General features: G+C 42.3%; 1 protein-coding gene across 1 annotated transcript; it reads right to left on the bottom strand.

Annotated features, from left to right (window-relative positions):
- Positions 1-4,284: 4,284 nt before the first annotated feature.
- On the bottom strand, positions 4,285-20,516 carry SNTN (sentan, cilia apical structure protein). The gene is made up of 4 exons (XM_061195505.1): positions 20,407-20,516; positions 18,370-18,404; positions 9,984-10,123; positions 4,285-4,443 (listed from the first exon to the last, which is right to left on the bottom strand). The coding sequence occupies exons 1-4, from the start codon at positions 20,514-20,516 to the stop codon at positions 4,285-4,287; spliced, it is 444 nt and encodes a 147-aa protein (XP_061051488.1).

The raw sequence follows: 20,516 nt of genomic DNA, 5'->3' as shown, positions 1-20,516 counted from the left end.
ACTGTTACTGCTTTTTCCCTTAATGCTTCTTGATTCCCTTTGGGTTCTGGACGCGTGAGATGCTTCCGCTGCTGCTTGCTCTTCCTCTTTCTCTCTTCCTCCCCCTTGTTTTGGAGAACAGCTAATTATAATCAGGTATAAGCTGTAAATCGTGGCGATGCTCTCCTTTGGGGAGTTTTATATCCACACTTGTCCTCACAGAGAGGAGCCAGACTGTGGCACGAGATAGATGTGGATTGGAAGCCCGGGTTTTATCTTCCACTTATTGCTCTGTGACCCTGGTAAGTCACTCGACCTCTCTAAATTTCATTCTCTTTGGTGGAATAGAGATCATAATACCAATCTCTTAAGGTTGTTTAAGGAATTAAGCAAAGGACCATCTGGCAATACCTGAGTGTAGTAGATGCTCTATTAGGGGCAGCCATGAGCAAGAATAATGAAAATGACCATTTGTCCAGAATTAGACAAATCAGAATGGATATGAGACATGTACACAGGCCCACTTTGCATTCCTGAAGTATTTCCATGCTTCCTTAAGTCTCACAGTGACTTGGCTAAGAAAATAGGTCCCACTCTGATCCCACATTTATATTTGAAAAACTATGAGGCTCCCTCAGAAAAGGTGGAGGGCTTTTTCAGGGCCACAGGGCTGGTGGTGGCGGAGCTGGGACCAGAGTCCAGCCCTCTGGACTGGTCCGCTTCTCCAGGCCAGCGATTCCCCCAGAGGCATAGACCCCACAGCCGTACCATCTGAACACTCGTGCGAAGTGGGAGAAATCAAGACCACCAAGAGCCTCTAGTTAGTTACGGTTTATGTTTTGTCACCAAATGAATACGAAAAACATCAGCGTCCACTTTTCTTACATTCAGAATTGTGGACGAAGTATTGAACACGTGGGACAGGAACGTAATCCTCAAGCGCGCGGTAGAGGAGACCAGGCAGAGACCCCGCTTTACGCCAGAAGTTGGTCATTTCAAAACCGTACCCCACAAAAGATCAGAGAGAAATCTGAATCGATGTGTCCTGGATTGAAATTAGAGGAAAGAGACTGGCACAATAAGTCTTTCAAGGCCAATTTGCTGGGTTACTTTCGCCCCTTGTCCATGGACTGTGTCAGCTTTCGCCAGATTCAGCGAACTGGCCTTCCTTCTCTTAGCTCAGAATTCCGCTGAGAACTCTCGTTAGCTTTACCAGTGCCGAAGGTCAGCTGATGTGCAGGACTCCTGTTGCTTTCCTTCCAGCACTTTCCCCCTTTCTCACAAAGGACTATTTAAAGCACAATTCCTGATCTCATACTTGGACCCATTTTTAGAGGCTAAAATTAAGAAAATTAGGAGTTCCAGGACTGGGTATGTTTCTGTCATGCTCACCAAATTGCAAGGGTGCTCACAGCTCTTGTACAGGAAGATCTTAACTATATTTAATCACAGGAAACCTTCCCAGGGAGGCTCAGGTTTGCTCCTTTTATACAGTGATGCAAGAAAGGTTTTACCTGGACTAACAAAGGAGATTATTCCATCAATTCCTATGTTTGTTGAGCCCATGCCTGAGAAGCAAATAACACTGCCCTTCTTGTCCAAGTTATGGATTTTGTATTAGAGATTCTTATAATTTTCTGTCAGTCATTTCCTCCCTGGCTCCTCCCTTCCTTCATTGAGAACCTGTCCATATACTTTGCAGAGTCAGTTCCCACAGGCCCTGCTGAGGGGGCACATGACTTGCATCCCTGAACACAGACAGCTAGATCTGGAGTGATCCCTACTTAAATCCAGCCAATCAGGTTCTCGTGCTGGGGGATTGGAATTGGGCTTCTGAGATGCTAGTGAGTGTTGGTTGAGCATTTAAAGAGAGAAGTAAAGCCAGCAATGGGGACAATGTGTTTGGCTTTTGGGCCTAGAATCAGAAAAAAACAAAAACAACCAAAAAAACAGCTAGTCAAGAGGTAGAGATAGAAATGAGGGAGAGACCACATGCAGACAGAAGCAGAGCCAAGAAACCAATTCATTTAAGAGACACTAAGAGCAAAATCTTGATTTTGCTTTCTATCGCTGTTTCCAATGTTTCGTGGACATTAGTTGCATTCTCTGCCCTTTCATTTTGTTATATGCTGCTGTACTTTGTTGATAAACACAACCTGTGCCTTTTTCCTTCGTGTGTGAGTGTATATGTGTATGTGTGTATGTGATTCCAGTGGGCTTTGTTCTTTGCAACCAAGGGATCCCAGGACAGATTTGCATCCATAATCACCTGTGATGACCAGTAATATTTTCAAGATGGAACCTTTGTTGGAAGAGTAGAGCTCACGGTACTGGGACCAGAACCAAGAGGTGAGGCTCCTGTGATCTAATGTCTTAGCGTAGGGCTCATCGATTTATCTGTCACTGATGCTCCAAGAGCTTTTTCTCTGTTTTCATTCTTTGCATTGGGCTAAAATAGATTCTATAGTTGATTTCCCCCTCAGAGGAGTGTGATTTCCCATCTGGGATGGAGATTCATAAATCCTTTGGGAGCCCCAAGGGTTGGAATGGCTCCAAGATTCCTCCTCACACCATTGGCCAGGGTCTCTTTTTTCCTTCTCTGAAAGGTGTGAATCTGACCTTTCGATTGGTCACCAAGGTTGCCATATTCAGCTACTTGTGACTAAGATACAAAGGGCTTGGAGGGAGCACAGCCCACAGATTCTATTTGAGGAATGCCAAATGGTTCTCCAGGACCCAGCTGGTACCACGCTCTCTCTCACACAGTGCCGGAAATGTGCACAGTTATTTTTGTTGAATTATATTATTGCTCATGAAGAAGTCTAATATTAAAACAAAATTAGCAATGCCCACAGAGAGGGCAGAGAACTCTCCAACCTGCCAGCTGTGTGACTTTGGGAAAATCAAAATCTCTGTGCTTTGGTTTCCTCATCTGTGAGATGATAATACTAATACCTACCTCAGAGGGTTATGATGGGAGTTAATATTTGTAAAGCCTCTAAAACAGTACCTGGCACAGGGGTTGAGTCTTGTTGAACACACATTCCTCCCATTAAGATGGTGACAGAGTAAAGTCTGGGGCTTTCCCTGACGTGGTACATAAACTCTTGGACTTAGAATGCCTAAGGTTTGGAAAGTAGGGAGGGCTAAGGAGTCGGGTCTTGGTGGATTTGGAACACTGCAAGATGAGATAACGCTTCTCCAGACCAGGGTCAGAGGTCTCCCTTTAGAAAGGGTTCCTTAACGTTTTGGGCTGGGAAGAAAAGAGGAGATGAGGGAGGGAACTCAGGAAGCTACAATAATATTATAATGAGTAAAAGTCTTTGTGCAAGTCTATCTCAAAGATTCAGGCATTGATGGGTGTGTGTGTATAATTTAAACTCAGGAACACAGGTATAGCCATAGGGGATGTGTGTCCTTAAGACATGCCCACCTTTAGATCATATTCTCAAGGAGTTGTTGGTTAAATCATGGCCAGAAATTACAAAAATATGGGAATTTGGGGGTTTTAAGTCATATTTATTTAGGTAGAATTCACATACAGTAAAATTCACCCTTTTTAGTGTGCAGTTCTAAGAGTTTGACAGATGTGTGCAGTCCTGTAACCATCACCACAATCAAGCTATAGAACATTCCCAACCCCCCTAAAAGTTCCCTCGTGCCTATTTGTGGACAACTCCATTTCCCACCTGCAGCCGTGGCAAGCACCGCTCTTTTTTTTTCCCCCCTATAATTTTGCCTTTTGCAGAATGTCAGTAGAGCTTATCTGACTTTGATCCCAGGTCTGGTGATAACAGCTCTTTTAGCATCCTGTAGCCCTTATCACAATTATAATTATACTGTATATACAATTGACTGATAAATTGTTCATAGCCTATCTCTACTGCTGGACTTCTGCAGGCATGTCTGAAGGCAGAGATTGGCTGGTTCATTACTGTATCCTCAGCAGTACCATCAAGTAGAGGTTCAACACACATTGTTTAATGAGTGAATGAATGAGGGACTCAATGATTATAAGGAAAGTGCTCTAAGACACTACTGATGCAGCAAAAGCAATGCAATATTCAGTGGTATCAAATCTATCATATTGTAAAGCACCAGAGACTATATTATTTAAACATTTTTGAAGAGTATGCATAGACTTTTTAGTTACACTGGGTTTGAATATTAGCAATCAGAACCGTCCTAGGCAACCCCAGGTGCATGATCAGTACCTTCAATTAATTAAAAATAAAATGAAAAAAAATTCAATAATTTAATACTGTCTTTTGCCCTTAATTTTTCTAACTATATATTTAAAGCTGTTTATTGCATAATTTTTACACTCCATATATTTTGTAGCAAATCTGACATTACAGTGATGCTTAACAGTAAGATCATGAAATCCTCAAAATCCAGCTTATTTTCTGTATGTTGGTCGAGTTCAGAAAGGAGGTCTTTGTATCTTGGTTTGGTTTCTTGTCCCTGTAAGAATAAAGAAGAAAAAGCAAAAAAACCAAATTCATCATGCCACCTCGGTTTTACAGATAATACGCAATAGTAAACATGCTATTAACAACACGTCCAGTTGCTACCATTGCTACTAGTTGAGCGCTGTATTAAATCTTTTCATGGGTTATCTCACTGAGTGCTCACAGTGACCTTATTGAATATGAACTATTATTTTCCCACCCGACAGAGGCAATGCCAGAGACTCAGTGAGAATGAAGTGATTTGCCCCAAGCTAGGCAGCCATGAGTGTGGAACCAGGATTCAGCGCATTGGCTACCTGATTCTGGAGCCCACACTCAACTGCTACCCTACTTCTCTACAGATACAGATACTGTTATGGTTTCAGAGTACAATCCCTTTGTTAGTGGAGGTATCCACTATGTGCTCCACTGAGCATAAGTTATCCAGAAATATGGAATAAAATATGCTAAAAGAAAATATGTGCTGTGGAAGGTTGTTCAGCCCTAAGTTCGATCATGAATCAAACCCAACTTCATAGTCCTCAGCAACAGAGTGAAGGAAAACATGTGAAAACACCTAAATGGAGGGGATTTTCAGTTCCAGCCATAGCTCGTGACGTATCTTCCCAAGTGCATCAAAAACGTTCAGGTCATTTGATTCACTGCATTTAGTTTAACCCCAAACACTCATCCATGTGCTGGCTGCAAAAAAACCCATCACAGCAATGACTAAGGCACTTTAAGAGTGATGATACATTCCTCTTACAGGCTTAGACCTTTCATGTTTCTCTAGGCTGTTCCTTAAGAGGTCACACCCAGCAGTGAGGGTGAAAGGACCTGTGTCTGTCACCCTCCAGGAAGAGCTGGAGATAAGACAGAGAGAGAAGCCCTTTACTAGCGTAAAGCACTCTTTGCTCAAAGGTCAGAGATGGCTGGCGGTCTTCCTCCTCTTTTTGCTGCATATTTTAAGACCACGGAGCTGGCGGAGGTCCAGACTTCTTGAGGCCTGACCCACCATCTTGCTTTTTATCTTCTTAGCAGTGCTTTTAGGTGCTCAGTTTTACTATCTCTGACTGGCTATAAGAGGGCTAAGTCAGATCCCCCAAATTATGTTTAGGCTTATGAGAAAGGACATATTCCTTTCAGACCCAGGCCTCAGCCAGAAGGTCTGGCTCAGTTTACCAGAGAACCCTGTGTGAGGATTTAGGAGAAGGCCCAGTTAGCGATGGAGACTCTTATGCTGTACCTGCCTTAGAGACTCTCACGGGGCAGAGCTGGGTGGTTGGTCCAAGACAGCATTCTTTTTTATCTAATTAATTAATTAATTAAATTTACTTTTGCTGTGCCGGCTCTTAGTTGTGGCAGGCGGGCTTGTTAGCTGTGGCATGCGGACTTAGTTGCAGCACGCATGCAGGATCTAGTTCCCCGACCAGGGATGGAACCCGGGCCCCCTGCATTGGGATCGCGGAGTCTTACCCACTGGACCACCAGGGAAGTCCCCCAAGACAGCATTCTGACATGACGCTACATGTCTGCTCAGTGGAGGGAAGTTATCACCACTGAGACTGGGGATGCCAGGGATGAGCACTCCCCTCAAGTCCCCTGAAATCAGCCTCTGCTCTCATCTGGAGGAGAGGGCGGCATTGCACCGTGGTCTGGCTGAGTCTGCTGCTAGCGATCCCAGAACGGCTACCTTTCCCAGGTTCAGCCTACACTGAGGGACACGAGGGGGAAGGTGTCTTTCCTGGTGACTTTGGTTTTAATTCTTTTCCTCTGATGTTCTCAGAGGGATGGTGAATCACACCAGGATGATCCGTCTACTAGGTCCTCATTTTCATACTTGTTAAAAGCTCACTGAAGTTTTGCCAGGTACACGCAGCATTCTTTTTCTCTCTAGGATCTGTGATTTCCTTTGGCCTCTGATGTAAGCCGGTGATACAGGATTTGTTCTCCCACCCTCTCTGTAAAGACTCCCCAGAACTTTGGATCTCTTGTCTAATTCTGCCTGATGTTTCTGGCTGAAAAAATAGCTTTTCTTAAAAAAATTATTTCAAAAATGATATGTGTTTAATATTGGACATTTAGAAAAAATAGGAGCATGTAAAAATAACCCTTTACCCCATTACCCAAAGATAGCTTACTATTATTAACATTTCTTTCCAGTCATTTTTCTGTGTCTCACACTGTAGTACTCTGTCTCTTTCTCTCTCTCTCTCTTTCACACTCACAGACACACACACACACGCACACACTCCTTTTTTTAAAAATTTATTTTAATTAATTAATTTATTTTTTAACATCTTTATTGGAGTATAATTGCTTTACAATGGTGTGTTAGTTTCTGCTGTATAACAAAGTGAATCAGCTATACATATACATATATCCCCATATCCCCTCCCTCTTGCGTCTCCCTCCACCCTCCCTATCCCACCCTTCTAGGTGGTCACAAAGCACCGAGCTGATCTCCCTGTGCTATGCGACTGCTTCCCACTAGCTATCTATTTTACATTTGGTGGTATATATAAGTCCATGCTACTCTCTCACTTCGTCGCAGCTTACCCTTCCCCCTCCCCATGTCCTCAAGCCCATTCTCTATGTCTGCGTCTTTATTCCTCTCCTGCCCCTATGTTCTTCAGAACATTTTTTTTTTCTTTAGATTCCATATATATGTGTCAGCATATTTATTTTTCTCCTTCTGACTTACTTCACTCTGTATGACTGTCTCTAAGTCCATCCACCTCACTACAAATAACTCAATTTCATTTTTTTTTATGGCTGAGTAATATTCCATTGCATATATGTGCCACATCTTCTTTATCCATTCATCTGTCGATGGACACTTAGGTTGCTTCCATGTCCTGGTTATTGTAAATAGTGTTGCAATGAACATTGTGGTACATGACTCTTTTTGAGTTATGGTTTTCTCAGGGTATATGCCCAGTAGAGGGATTGCTGGGTCATATGGCAGTTCTATTTTTAGTTTTTTAAGGAACCACCATACTGTTCTCTATAGTGGCTGTATCAATTTACATTCCCACCAACAGTGCAAGAGGGTTCCCTTTTCTCCACACCCTCTCCAGCATTTATTGTTTGTAGATTTTTTGATGGTGATACCTCATTGTAGTTTTGATTTGCATTTCTCTGACGATTAGTGATGTTGAGCATCCTTTCATGTGTTTGTTGGCAATCTGTATATCTTCTTTGGAGAAATGTCTATTTAGGTCTTCTGCCCATTTTTGGATTGGGTTGTTTGTTTTTTTGATATTGAGCTGCATGAGCTGCTTGTAAATTTTGGAGATTAATCCTTTGTCAGTTGCTTCATTTGCAAATATTTTCTCCCATTCTGAGGGTTGTCTTTTCATCTTGTTTATGGTTTCCTTTGCTGTGCAAAAGCTTTTAAGTTTCATTAGGTCCCATTTGTTTATTTTTGCTTTTATTTCCGTTTCTCTAGGAGGTGGGTCAAAAAGGATCTTGCTTTACACACTCCTTTTTAACTCTATATGGAATAATTGACAAATATAATTGTATATATTTAAAGTGTACAGTGTGATGGTTTAATACACATGCATTGTGGAATGATTACCAAGATCAAGATAATTAACACATCCATCACCTCACAGAGTTAACTTGTGTGTGTGTGTGTGCGTGTGTGTGGGGAGAATGCTCAAGATCTACCTCAGTGACCTTCAAGCATGCAGTACCATATTACTAACTATAGTCACCATGCTGTGCATTAGAGCCTCAGAACTTATTCTTCTTAAAATTGGAAATTTGCGCCCTCTGACCTATACCATGCCACTTTCCCCTCCCCCTAGCTCCTGGCAACCACCAATCTATTCACTGTTTCTATGAAACAGGCTTTAAAAAAAATCACTTACTTGTGGAATTTAAAAAAAAAGCCGATTTCACACACACTCTTTTGAAACAATCATAGATTCATGGGAAGTTGTACCCTTGACCCAGATTCCCCCAGTGGGTGGCACCTTATTTAACTGTGGTAGGCTAAAACCGTATATATTTATATCTTAAAGGAACTATAATACTTCTCTTTTAAACGTCTCAGAATACACATAGAACCTGAGAGACTGTTTACTTTTAAGTTTTTTCTTGCTCAATCTACCATTAAATGTTGGTGGTTTAGGTTCTGTGTGAGGCCCTCCTTTTTTCTTATGCATTTTTCCCTAGGCTAGTATTTTCCAAAGTTTGAACACGTGCTGCCGGTAGAATGTAACACAATTTTAGGTGATGCAAGAATAAATATTAAATAAGAATGAACAGTCATCTATATTTTTTTACTACCTTCCACTTTTACCCACTGAATTTACATTTAAAATAGTGATCAAGGCTCCTTATAAAATAATTTTATTTAAGTAGAGCGTTCTCTTAACAAGTTCTAAGTAAATTATAATACAGGCTATAGGCAGATATGGGAAAAATATTGAAGATGGTATTCAGATGGCTGAGGTTTGAGAAAGATGCCTCTAGATGATTTAGGTCACTCCCTTCTGTTCAGTAACCATTTTCATATGGCTCACTCTCACTGTTATAGATCTCTATTCTGACCTTCCTGCTCACATATCCTGTTGCTGTCCGATTTTCTCCACTAGACAGTTTCAAGGACATCTTAAACTTGACACGTGCTAACAGAACTCATCACCTGCCCCCACCTCCTACCCCACCTCAAATCTGCTTATTCTCCAGCCTTCCTCTTCTCTGGAAATGGGACCACCACCCACTTCTTCCCACAGTCAGAACCGAGGTATCATTATTTGTCCCCCCTTGTTCTTCAGCCTTCATGGTTATCAGATCCCGTTCATTCCACCTTCCAGATGCCTCCCATATTTTCCACCTTAGTCCAAACCAACATCTTTTGTTTGGATTCCTTCCCCACGGTTCCCCTTTTCTTCGTTTCACTCCCCATCCCAACCATAGTCTCATCTCCTACTGCAGCTGGTGTAATTTCTTCGACCTGGATTTAGAAACTTCCCTGGCTTCCTCCTGCCCTCACGCTATGCCTCTGTAAGAAGTGGCTTCTCTCCACCTCCCCGGCCTCCTCTTCCACTGCTTCCTACTTCCCTCTCTCTTCTCACCAATACTTACTGGCCCTCGTAGGTCTTTGACATGCTTTATGCCAAATCCTCTGCTGGGAATGCCATCATTCTCATCCCGCACGCACCCCGCCCCCGGTCCCTCCTCACTCTTGAGCTCGTTCTTCAGATCTTAGCTATACCTTAATTTCCCAGGAGCTCTGTTTTGACCACCAAGCTCAAGATGGTCCCTCTGTTTTATTCTCTCACTTCATGTTCTACTCTTTCACGGTCCTCTGACTATTTCTAATTACTTTTTCAGCACATCTCTCTACTCTGCTGGATTGTTAGCTTGTTCACTGCATTAACCCCAGTGCTCAGGTCACTTCCTGGCATAGGGTAGGTGTCCAATAAACATTTGTGGAATGAAGCAACATAATGGTGTCTTTGAGCTGGAGTTGTTGACTCTTCAGGCCAGCCGTTATGGCGTGGCCCCCTCTTTCTTGGTACCTGTTAGTTCTCTTACCTCTGTGAAATTCCTAAATTGGGTTTGCAGTAGATTTTTGGCAGTAGCTTTCCCAAGTTTACCATCAGGGTCAGAAAAGTTTCTGAAAATCATAGCGGCAGTGGCGATGGCTTTTTCCAGATCTGAACCCTTGCGTAGAGCTGTGAGAGAAGAAATGTACAACTGTGTAGCCTAGGTTAGAAATGACCCTTCCCCAGACATGAGGCTCTACCTTCCAGGGGAACTTAGGGAACAGGGCTGGAAGGTTTGTGTCAATGTGATCCTGGCCTTGGGCTCTTTGCCACCTATCTGGGAGTGGGACATGGGGGTGTCTGATCCTTGATCTTTAAACCATGGAGAACAAAAGTCCCACAGTAGCAATTAGAATTAGTAGAATTAGAATGAGATTTATCTAGAATTAGTAGAATTAGGATGAGATTTATCACCCTCTTCCCCTGTGACCTTGGGAAGACACCTGACCTCTCTAAGCCTTGGTCTTCCGATGTGTAATTTCATTCAGTTATTCAACAAATATTTATAGAGCATCTACTGTGTGCTTGGCTCAGTCCCTGGCATTAAGGATACCTCACTGAATAAGACAAAGTCCTGCTCTTGTGGAGTTTATATTCTGTGTCAGATAGAGCATCACCACATGCCAGTGTGATAAAGGAGAATGACATCCAGGACAAGTCCTTTAATACCATGATAGACAAGGGATCTCTTTGAATCATGGCCTCAATCACAGTGATCTAGCTGGTTTCTCTGATTTAAATTCCTTGAAAGGATGGTACTAGCTCAGTCCCTTCCAGTGGGTAGTACACAGTGAACTCTGAGAACTGCACAAAGGACAGTGAAGAAATTCTTATCCTCTCTGTTCTCTCAGTCACCAATATATCCCTTATTATAGAACTTTTCCTGCTTTACAGTTATTGCATATTTAATCATCTTTCTCTCTAACTAGAATACAAGCTCCATGAGGCCAGAGATCATAGCTTTTTTTATCACTATATTCCCAGTGACCAGCACAAATGCCTGCTATGTAGTAGGTGCCAGTAAATGCTGTTGAATGAATGAATAGGAAGAAGAGAAGAGAAAAACAAAATCCAACAGCTTTCTGCCCAGGTAATGTGCAACAATCATGGATTCAAAGAAAGATGATCAGTCAGATATTTGTGACTTTTGTATCAAGCACTTACTGTGTTTCTGGTACTTTCTGAGCTATTCAGCACATAGAAGTGACACAATCAGATGTGGCCTCTGCCCTCATCTATATTACAATCTAGTGGGGTAATAAATAATAATCAAGAGGATATGTGTGTATACATATATTTGTTTTATACATATTTGATAATTATTTATTTCTCCATATACACATATATTATGCATATTTGCAACTTGTATGAGGCAAAGAAGGTATAGAAACAGAAGAAATAGAAAATTACAGAGTGGGTCTCAGAGGAAAAGTACTGAGGTAGGTTGTCTTGGAGGCATCTATTATATAAGTAGATTAATATTTAAGCTAAGACCAATATGGTGGGAAGGACCTGATATCTAAAGGGTGGGGTGGGTCAGCCTGGGATTAGGGTTGTGTTGAGTGTTCCAGGCTCAGGGAACAGCATATGTGAAGGCTCAGTTCAGGAGCCTGGCACACTGGAGGAGCTGAAAGGAGACAGTTGTGGCTGGATTCTAGAAGCTGAAAGGGTGTTTCATTAGAAAGGTTGGCAGGGGCTAGACCATGCAGGGCTCCTAGGTTGTGGAAAGGAATCAGGATTTTCCATCACATGTACAGAGAAGGCTTTAAAAGATTTTAAGCATTTAGTTTTTTTTTTTTTAATTAAAGTTCAATACACAACATGGTTAATCAACTATACCCCAATATAAAATAAAAATTAAAAAAAAAGTTAGATGGAATGACAAGAGTTATGAGGAATGGATGAAGGGAAAAAAACTGTGGACCTTCTCAGTTTTTACTGTATCTCTGAACAGGACTCCGACTAAATGGTAAATTGTGTATATAAACATCTGCCAAAGCATTCTAATCAATGTGTTGGCCTCTCTCTCTTGCATGAGGAAATGTGCGTCCTCTCCATCCCCCCATGTCATTTCACCCACAATTAGGCCGAAGCTTGAGGCATTCGGACTTCCTGGTCCTGCAAATGGATAACTCTTTCTTGCCCCTCACTCAAGAGTACCCACTTATTTGCTCGCAAGCTAGAGCAAGTCAAGGACAAGCTAGAGCCAGTCAAGCAATCTGATTGGGATAGGAAGTTGGAGCTGCCATTTATTGTGCATCTATTGTGTGCCAGATACTTTAATAAGTTGTATATTTACTTCTCATAACCACCATAGGGATTATTATACCATTTAAATTTTTATTGTGTTTTTAAACGTTTTATTTTGATATGATTATAAATTTACAGGAAATTGCCAATAAATATGCAAAAACAATCTCCTGCACCGGTTCCCCCAAGCAACATCTTGCATAATTACAGTACAACATCCAAAGCAAGAAACTGACATTGATACGATCCACAGTTTGTTCAGATTTTACCAGTTACATATGCACTCATCCTGTGTGTGTGTGTGTGTGTGTGTGTGTGTGTGTGTAGTTCTAGGCAATGTTACCAAATGTGTACCTTTGTGTAACTATCACCACAATCAATATACAGAACTGTACCACCAACACAAGATTCTCTCATAGTAACCCTTTATAGTTACAGCCAATCTTTCTACCAGCCCCCTCCCCCATCCCTAACCCCTGGCAATCACTAATCTGTTCTCCATCTTCATATGTTATGAAACAACAAATGTTCTGTGAATGGAATCCTATAGAAGTTCTCTAAGAATGGCTTTTTAAGGTCAGCATCATTCCCTTGAGTTTTTTTTTTCTTCTGTTTTTATTTTTTTATTGGGGTATAGTTGCTTTACAATGTTGCGGTTCCCTTGAGTTTTTTTTTTTAAAATAAATTTATTTATTTATTTATTTGATTTTTGACTGCGTTGGGTCTCTGTTGCTGTGAGCAGGTTTTCTCTAGTTGCAGCGAGCAGAGCTACTCTTCGTTGTGGTGGGCGGGCTTCTCATTGTCGTGGCTTCTCTTGTTGCGGACCACGGGCTCTACGTGCGGGGGCTTCAGTAGTTTGGGCACACAGGCTCAGTAGTTGTGGCTCACGGGCTCTAGAGCGCAGGCTCAGTAGTTGTGGCACACGGGCTTAGTTGCTCTGCGGCATGTGGGATCTTCCTGGACCAGGGATCGAACCCATGTCCCCTGCATTGGCAGGTGGATTCTTAACCATTTCGCCATGAGGGAAACCCCTCCCTTGCGTTTTATCCAAGTTGTTGCATGTATTGATGGTATTTTCCTTTTCATTGAGTAGTATTCCATGATATGAAAGTACCACATTCACCATGGAAGGACATTTGAGATGTTTACAGTTTTGACTATTTTAGTCCCCTTCCCACATAAAGTTTAGAATAAGTTTGCCTGTTTTTTTTAAAAAACAACTTGAATTTTGTGATATTTCATTAAACTTAGAGAGCAACTTGGGGAGAACTGATACCTACTATGTTGACTCTTCCAACCCATGAACACAGTACGTCTCTCCATGATTATACCATTCCATAGATGAAGAAAGGATAGGATCTTGCTGAGGACACATTAATAAGTGGCAGAGCTTGAATTTGAATCCATGTTGAAAACATAAGGCTCATGAAGATAGGAATGTTTTGCCTGTCTTCTCTTCTGTGGAAACTTCAGCACTTAGAACAGTGCCTAGGACCTAGGAGGTGCTTCACAGATATTTGTCAAATCAATGTCTGCAGAACCTGTAATCCTTAGCTTCTTACTCCTTGATTTCCTCTTTGGTTTCTGATCCTCAGTCTCATCCTGACCTGTGGCTTCTGTCTGTTAGTCCAGTGGCTGGCCCTCCATCTAGACTACTATCCCAGACTCAGAAAGTTCCCTGCTTCTTTGCATTCAATTTTTAGCTCTTTTCCCTCCTATCCTCATCCATCTCTTCCTTTCATTTCTGCCACATCCTGAAACCCACATTTAAAATTGGGATTTTTTTGGCTTCCCTGGTGGCGCAGTGGTTGGAAGTCCGCCTGCCAATGCAGGGGACACGGGTTCGAGCCCTGGTCCGGGAAGATCCACATGCTGCGGAGCAACTGAGCCCGTGAGCCACAACTACTGAGCCTGCGCTCTAGAGCCTGTGCTCCGCAACAGGAGAGGCCACCGCAATGAGAAGCCCACGCACCGCAACAAAGAGTGGCCCCCGCTCGCTGCAACTAGAGAAAGCCCGCGCGCAGCAACAAAGACCCAACGCAGCCAAAAATAAATAAATAAAATAAATAAATTTAAGAAATAAAAATAAAAAGTAAAATTGGGATTTTTTCCTCAATTACCCAAGATTTTCCTGCTCATCAAAAACAAGGAGATGGCATATTTCTTTTAGCTCATGTCTCCCTTTCCTGGGAGGTGGGGTTGAGGTGGTGAGGAGCTGTACGGTGGTAACTTGGCATTTACGTGGCTAAAGAATAAACTCTGTTTATAAATAGTCTTGTTTTTAAGAAGCAAAGTGCTTAGAAGAAACACCTTAATTCCTTCGGAGGTAAATATCCCTTCTGTAACTTTTACCAGTTGATTTATTTATTCATAACCCAGAATAACTAGACAGGGCTCTAGTATGGGTTGTTCTACTGGGTCTGAGACTTCTCATGGGGGACAGTAATCTCTTCCTCTCCTGGCTGTGCCCTTCTGGAAAGGAACGGGTGAGTTTCCAAGCTGTGAGTGAGCTTGCAAGTAATGATAGACACCTTTCTTGTTTACTGTGTGCCAGATGCCTTTCAAACATAAGCTTATTTAATGCTTCATAAACCCAGAAATGTAGGTACTATTTGTGTCTCTATTTTACATATTGGAAACTGACACATGGAGAGATTAAGAATCTTAACGTCACATTGCTGCCAGGAGGTAGAGGAAAGATTCGAAAGTCTGTCTGCCTTCAAAGGCCATAGAAAGATCTGCCACTTTGGAATAACTCCTTCTAAGAGCATCTCCATGGAGGCTGCGGAACCAGACGTTTCCCAGTCCTCTGATGAAGTTCAGGTCTGACTGCTCTCTAAATGCGGACTCCATCTGGACTACCCCACTTCTCTTCCCTCTCCTCCATTCATTTTAACACAGCATGCATTTTCCCTGACTATAAAATAACATATGCTCATGGTAAAAACCGAACTAGAAAAAAATTTAAAATAAAAGATAAAAACGAGCTCCGGTTATCCTACCGATACTGATGAGACTTTGTGAGGCGTTTTTTGGTTTCCTCTTTTTATGGTTGGGTTCTTCCTTTAATAAACTCAGCGTGTTGCCTCCTAATTCCTGCCCTGTCTGCCTCACAGAGTTGTGAGCGAATATGTGAAAGCATATTGTAAAGGGCGAAGTGCCATTAAAAATGCAAAGGATTGATGTTTCTTTTTGGGTGTCTTTTATGGCCTCTCTTGCCTTTGGAATGGGGGTGGGGGAAAGGTGTTAATCTAGGCACTTCATGTCCACATTTCCTGCTAGCTCCTACCTCACTTTTTATGCTTTAATAATACCAAACTGTCTGCAGTTCCTTACACACTCTGTCCTCCCAGCAAGTACTTATTGCCGGGCCTTGTCCTAGTTCTGGGGAGAGAGCAGTGAGCCATATTAAGAGAACAACTCCTTGGTTCCTGGAGCTTGCATTGTGATGGACGATTATGGAGCCCACGCTCTGTATGCCAGCCACTTCTTTACGGGATGCATATGATTTGACTCATTTAATTCTTACATCAGTCCTCCGAGGTGGGTTCCAGTAACATCTCCACTTTATAGATGAGGAAACTGAAGCACAGAGAGGTTAAGTAGCTTGCTCAAGGTCACACAGTCAGTCTGGTTCCTCACCGTGATGCATGCGGCCTCTAGATCTTGCTTTTCAGGCAGTGTATCCTGCAGGATTCTTTCCCAAACCCTGGGCTAGGGCTACCTGCCCCTCCTTTGTGCTTCTCTACTTCCCTAAACATAAGCTTGTCATAACCTTCAGACTGAAACACTGTTTATCTGTCTCAATTACCTTCTAGATCAGTGCTGTCCAAAAGAAATGTAATACCAGCCCGAATTATAATGAAATTTTTTCTAAGTAGCCACATTAAAAAAGTAAAATGACGCAGATAAAATTATCTTAGAAATATATTATTTAACCCAATTTATCAAAATATCATTTCAGCATGTGATCAACATGAACAAATTACTCAGATGTGTTACACTTTTTCCTGCTAAGTCTCTTAAATCTGTCATATATTTTACACTTACAGCACAATTCGATTCAAACTAACCATATTTTAAGTGTTCCATATCCACAGGTGGCTAGTGGCTACCATATTGGACAGTGCAGCTCTAGGCTGTATGTTCCCTGAGGGCAGTCACTGCATCTTATTTATCATTGCATTCATTCCCAGGCCCTGGCGTGTTGTAGGCCTTAGCATAGACATGTGCTGAACTGAGCTGACTTGAACTTGAGAACAATCCCTGCCTCTTTCTCCTCACCTGCCCTGGAAAGTGGAACCTAAAATGTGAAACATTTCATTTAGTGAGTTCCTAACACTTTAGTGTAGTAGAAACACAAACCTCAGTACAGCAAAGTGTCAGAATCACCTCATTTTAGAACTTTTCTTAATATTAGTTATTTTTTCAAACGAAGAAATGAAGACCTACAGGAGAAATGTGGTTTTTCCCAGTTTGCATCAGTCGTGTATGGCAGAACTAAAAATTAGATCTCTTCTGTTTTCTTGCTAGATCGATAGTTTCCCCAATACTCTAGCACTTTTCAAACTTTTCCACTATAAAACTACTTTGGATGCTACAGGCAAATATGTACTCAACACCCATTTCTATCCACCTCCCCCAAGAGATCAAGGGCATAAGCCCAAACAGCCAGAAGTGAAAATGTGGGTTGGTACTGACTTCTATTCCATGATCTAGCCCTGCTTGATTTCAGTGAATAACACTTAAAATTACCATTGAATAAAATACATTCTGGCAAGATGAACCATATTTATCCTGTGTTTTCTTAAGGCATGGGAATAAATGTGGCCCAATTGTCTACTGTAAGGAGTCTGGTGCCAGGAATGATGTGTGTGTGTGTGTGTGTGTGTGTGTGTATTGGTGGGCAGTGTGGATGATAGAGAGTTACACTCCCCCCTCAGCCTCCCAGAGGGGGCTGTTGTACGAGAAATGTCATGGATATTTATCATGTCATGGACATGATATTTTGTCATTGACATTATCAAAAGTGCCTGAAATTGTGAAACAGAAATCATGGGTCTCTTGTGTTGAGATAGTGTAACAATAATATTCTCACCAAGTTGAAGATTTATTTAAATAGAAATATAAAGCGTCTCCTCTGGAGACATAGACCAGCCATCTAGGAGGAAAAATAACTGCAATATAGTAGAATCCAGCTGTGCTTGTTACTCTATAAAGAAGCCACATGTTTTGGAATAAGATAATGATCCCAGTATATGAGTGTATTTTTTCTTATATTGTTATTTCCATGACAGTATTGTTGGCTCTAAAAATATTTTACCTATAAAATGGAATGCTGAGGGCAAATGTTTACACCTTGGAAGTTTGCCACACTATGTTTTGCTCAATCAACAGAGGCAGTTGGGGACTGATTGCATCCTGAATACCACTGAAGGTTTATGAGTCAGATGCTGATGGTCTTGCTCTGGACACACTGAGGATACTTCCCATGGAGGGCCAACTGGCCATGGTGGGATGAACACTGAATTAGGAGTCAGGGATCCATGCTCCTATTATAGCTGGGCCTTTAAATTTGGGTGAGCTAATTCCTATCACTGGACCTCAATTCCCAAATGTTTAAAAAGAACATCAGGGACTTCCCTGATGGTACAGTGGTTAAGAATCCGCCTGCCAATGCAGGGGACACGGGTTCGAGCCCTGGTCTGGGAAGATCCCACGTGCTGCGGAGCAACTAAGCCTGTGTGCCACAAGTAGTGAGCCTGCGTTCTACAGCTCTCAAGCCACAACTATTGAAGCCCGCATGCCTAGAGCCCGTGCTCCACAACAAAGAGAAGCCACCGCAATGAGAAGCCTGCACACCGCAAGGAAGAGTAGCCCCCGCTCGCCGCAACTAAAGAAAGCCCGCGCGGAGCAACAAAGACCCAATGCAGCCAAAAATAAATAAATAAATAAATTTATAAAAAAATAAAAATAAGAATAAAAAGAACATCATAAATGCTTGATGATTTATCTACAAGTTCTCTTACATCGATGGCATTCTTTGGTGTCCTATTATTTTTAACTCTTGGCATGCTCTCATGGTAGAGAAGAAACACATACAACGCTGTCACCCCAGGCCTTACCTTTTATTGAAGCCAGTTGTTTGGATATTGAAATGCTGCCAACAAAATGATAGAAACATAATGATTCTGGGAGTTTGGGTATTGATATCAGCATCTAAAGTAGAGCAATATAATGATTTAAAAATTAATTTATTTTCAGTAAATCTGCCCTGAGCGTTCTGGTGGAGCTGCCATCTGTCTTTCAAAATCCTTTCTCCCCTTGTCACATGGTAAAGAAGTACAGTACTTGGCAATGGCTGGCCCACATATCCTAGCCTTTTGTGTGGCCTTTTGTGACCATATGACCAAATGCCCTCCAACGGAAAAGGAGCAGAGGAGAAGTGGTCACCTTCTACGCAGCCTCTTCCGTGCCCTTTCCTGTTTCCAGCCAATTAACACAGAAATGATCAGGAGTACTTTGGAAGCCGCATCTTGAAGCCACAAGCCACATCAGCCTGTGTCCCTACGTGGTGGCATGGAGTAAAACTGCCACCAACCTGGAACCCCGACTCTGAACTGTCACATGAAAAAGAAAAAAATAACTTCTTGCTCTGTAAAAGACTAAGGATTTGAAGTGTATTTGTTCCAGCAGCTTAGCCTACCTAAGAATCTACGTACTGTGCTAGGGGCTGGGGACGCATCAGTGAATGATTGAGATGTTCCCACACTCTTGGGGCTTAGAGTCTAGTGCAGAAGGCAGATGTTCAACCCGTGATTCAATACAGAGCAATGGCAGAGCGCATACAGAGGGCAGGGAAGGACTAACCCAGTCTGCAGGTCAGGGTAATGGTATCTTATCCGAACCAAATGAATCATTAGGAGAAGGAGGAGGAAGAGTGTTCCAAGCAGAGGGAAGAGTGTGTGCTGAGCCCCGGAAGCGGGAGAAAGCATGGCAAGATTGAAGAACCAGAGGAAGAACAGTGTGGCTGGAACATGGAGAGGGAAGGAGATAGCGGTGGAAGAGGAGGCCGCAGTCAAGGGTCAGGACCAGAGCACTTGGAGAGAGCCTTAGGATGGACCCAGGCTGTTAACCTAAGGGTGGTGGGAAGGAAAGGGGCGGCGTGATCAGATTTGCATTTGGGGAAGTTATTCCACCTGATATATGGGAAGGAGAGTGGAAAGGGACCAGATGGGAGGCAGGGAGATGGACCTTGCTGCTCCCTTATAAAAAGCAAACAACATCTGCTTGATACTTCAACCCCCAGTGGCTGGAGTGGTTTGGAGAAAGCCAGTAAGAACAGTAGAACTTGGTCATATCTTTGACAGCTCTTTAAAGGGAACTTTTGGGTTCGAAATCTGGTTTGGCACTAACTAGTCAAGAGATCGTGACCTTTGGGGGGCCTCATTTTTCTTCCTTGTAAAGTTAGGAAGCTGGACTCTATGATATCTTGGACCTTTTACGGTCTTCTCCATGAGCTACTCCTAATTTTCAAAAAACTCTGCACCCTTATTATCTCCTTCATAGGATAAAGGATGTGCACTTTACCCTACGTATACACGACGTACACTTGCAACATGGCTCGTGTTATTTTCTTTTGACCCGATCTCCTCCATCAGAGCGTGAGGCCCTTGACAGCAAGAGTTTTGCAGATTCTCCATATCTCCTACCCCTGGCCCAGCAGAATACCTGGCACCTGTCAAGTGTTCAAAAAGTTTTTTGAACTATAGCAGGTCCCCTAAAGGGAATTACGTAGGGAAGAATATTTTTCATTTATTAGGCATAATTTCACACATTTGCATGATCCGAAACCATTTCCCTCTCTCATGGATAATTTGAAAGAATATGTCATACCGTTAAAAACATTACCAATTTTGATTTACAAATGTTTTTCAAGAGGCAATCAAAGACATTTGTGTTAATTGTATCACTTTTTCAGTTTGCAATCAAAGCTGCAAATTTGTTCTCTTTAATTTTCCAACTCAATTGAAAGCAGGATTGAGGTGGTAACAGGCACCATACTGGCAACCATTTTGGCTACCAAGTTGTAGCCATGAACTCTGGAAATAGACCTGCAAGCTTAAATGAAACTCGATAAAGGAGAGCCAAGTGCCACTGACCTTCTGGGCATTGTCCTAGGTGCTAAAGTAGATGTTGCGGCTGCAGAAGGATTGGGCTCCCCTTCCAAGTGGAGTGCTTGGTCCTGGGTACTGTGCATACAGCCACACAT

The sequence above is a fragment of the Eubalaena glacialis genome, chromosome 7 (genome assembly GCF_028564815.1).
Source record: "Eubalaena glacialis isolate mEubGla1 chromosome 7, mEubGla1.1.hap2.+ XY, whole genome shotgun sequence".
NCBI classification, from domain to species: domain Eukaryota; kingdom Metazoa; phylum Chordata; class Mammalia; order Artiodactyla; family Balaenidae; genus Eubalaena; species Eubalaena glacialis.
Note: the sequence above shows the minus strand (reverse complement) of the source record. Positions and strands in the feature narration are given on the sequence as shown.

Coding starts and splice junctions, on each gene's coding strand:
- SNTN (XM_061195505.1), bottom strand. CDS start 20,516: ATGTGTGGCTGTATGCACAGTACCCAGGACCAAGCACTCCACTTGGAA. Junction 18,405..20,406: donor CCTAGGACAATGCCCAGAAG/GTCAGTGGCACT, acceptor TTTTGTTGGCAG/CATTTCAATATCCAAACAAC. Junction 10,124..18,369: donor ACAACTGGCTTCAATAAAAG/GTAAGGCCTGGG, acceptor CTTCTCTCACAG/CTCTACGCAAGGGTTCAGAT.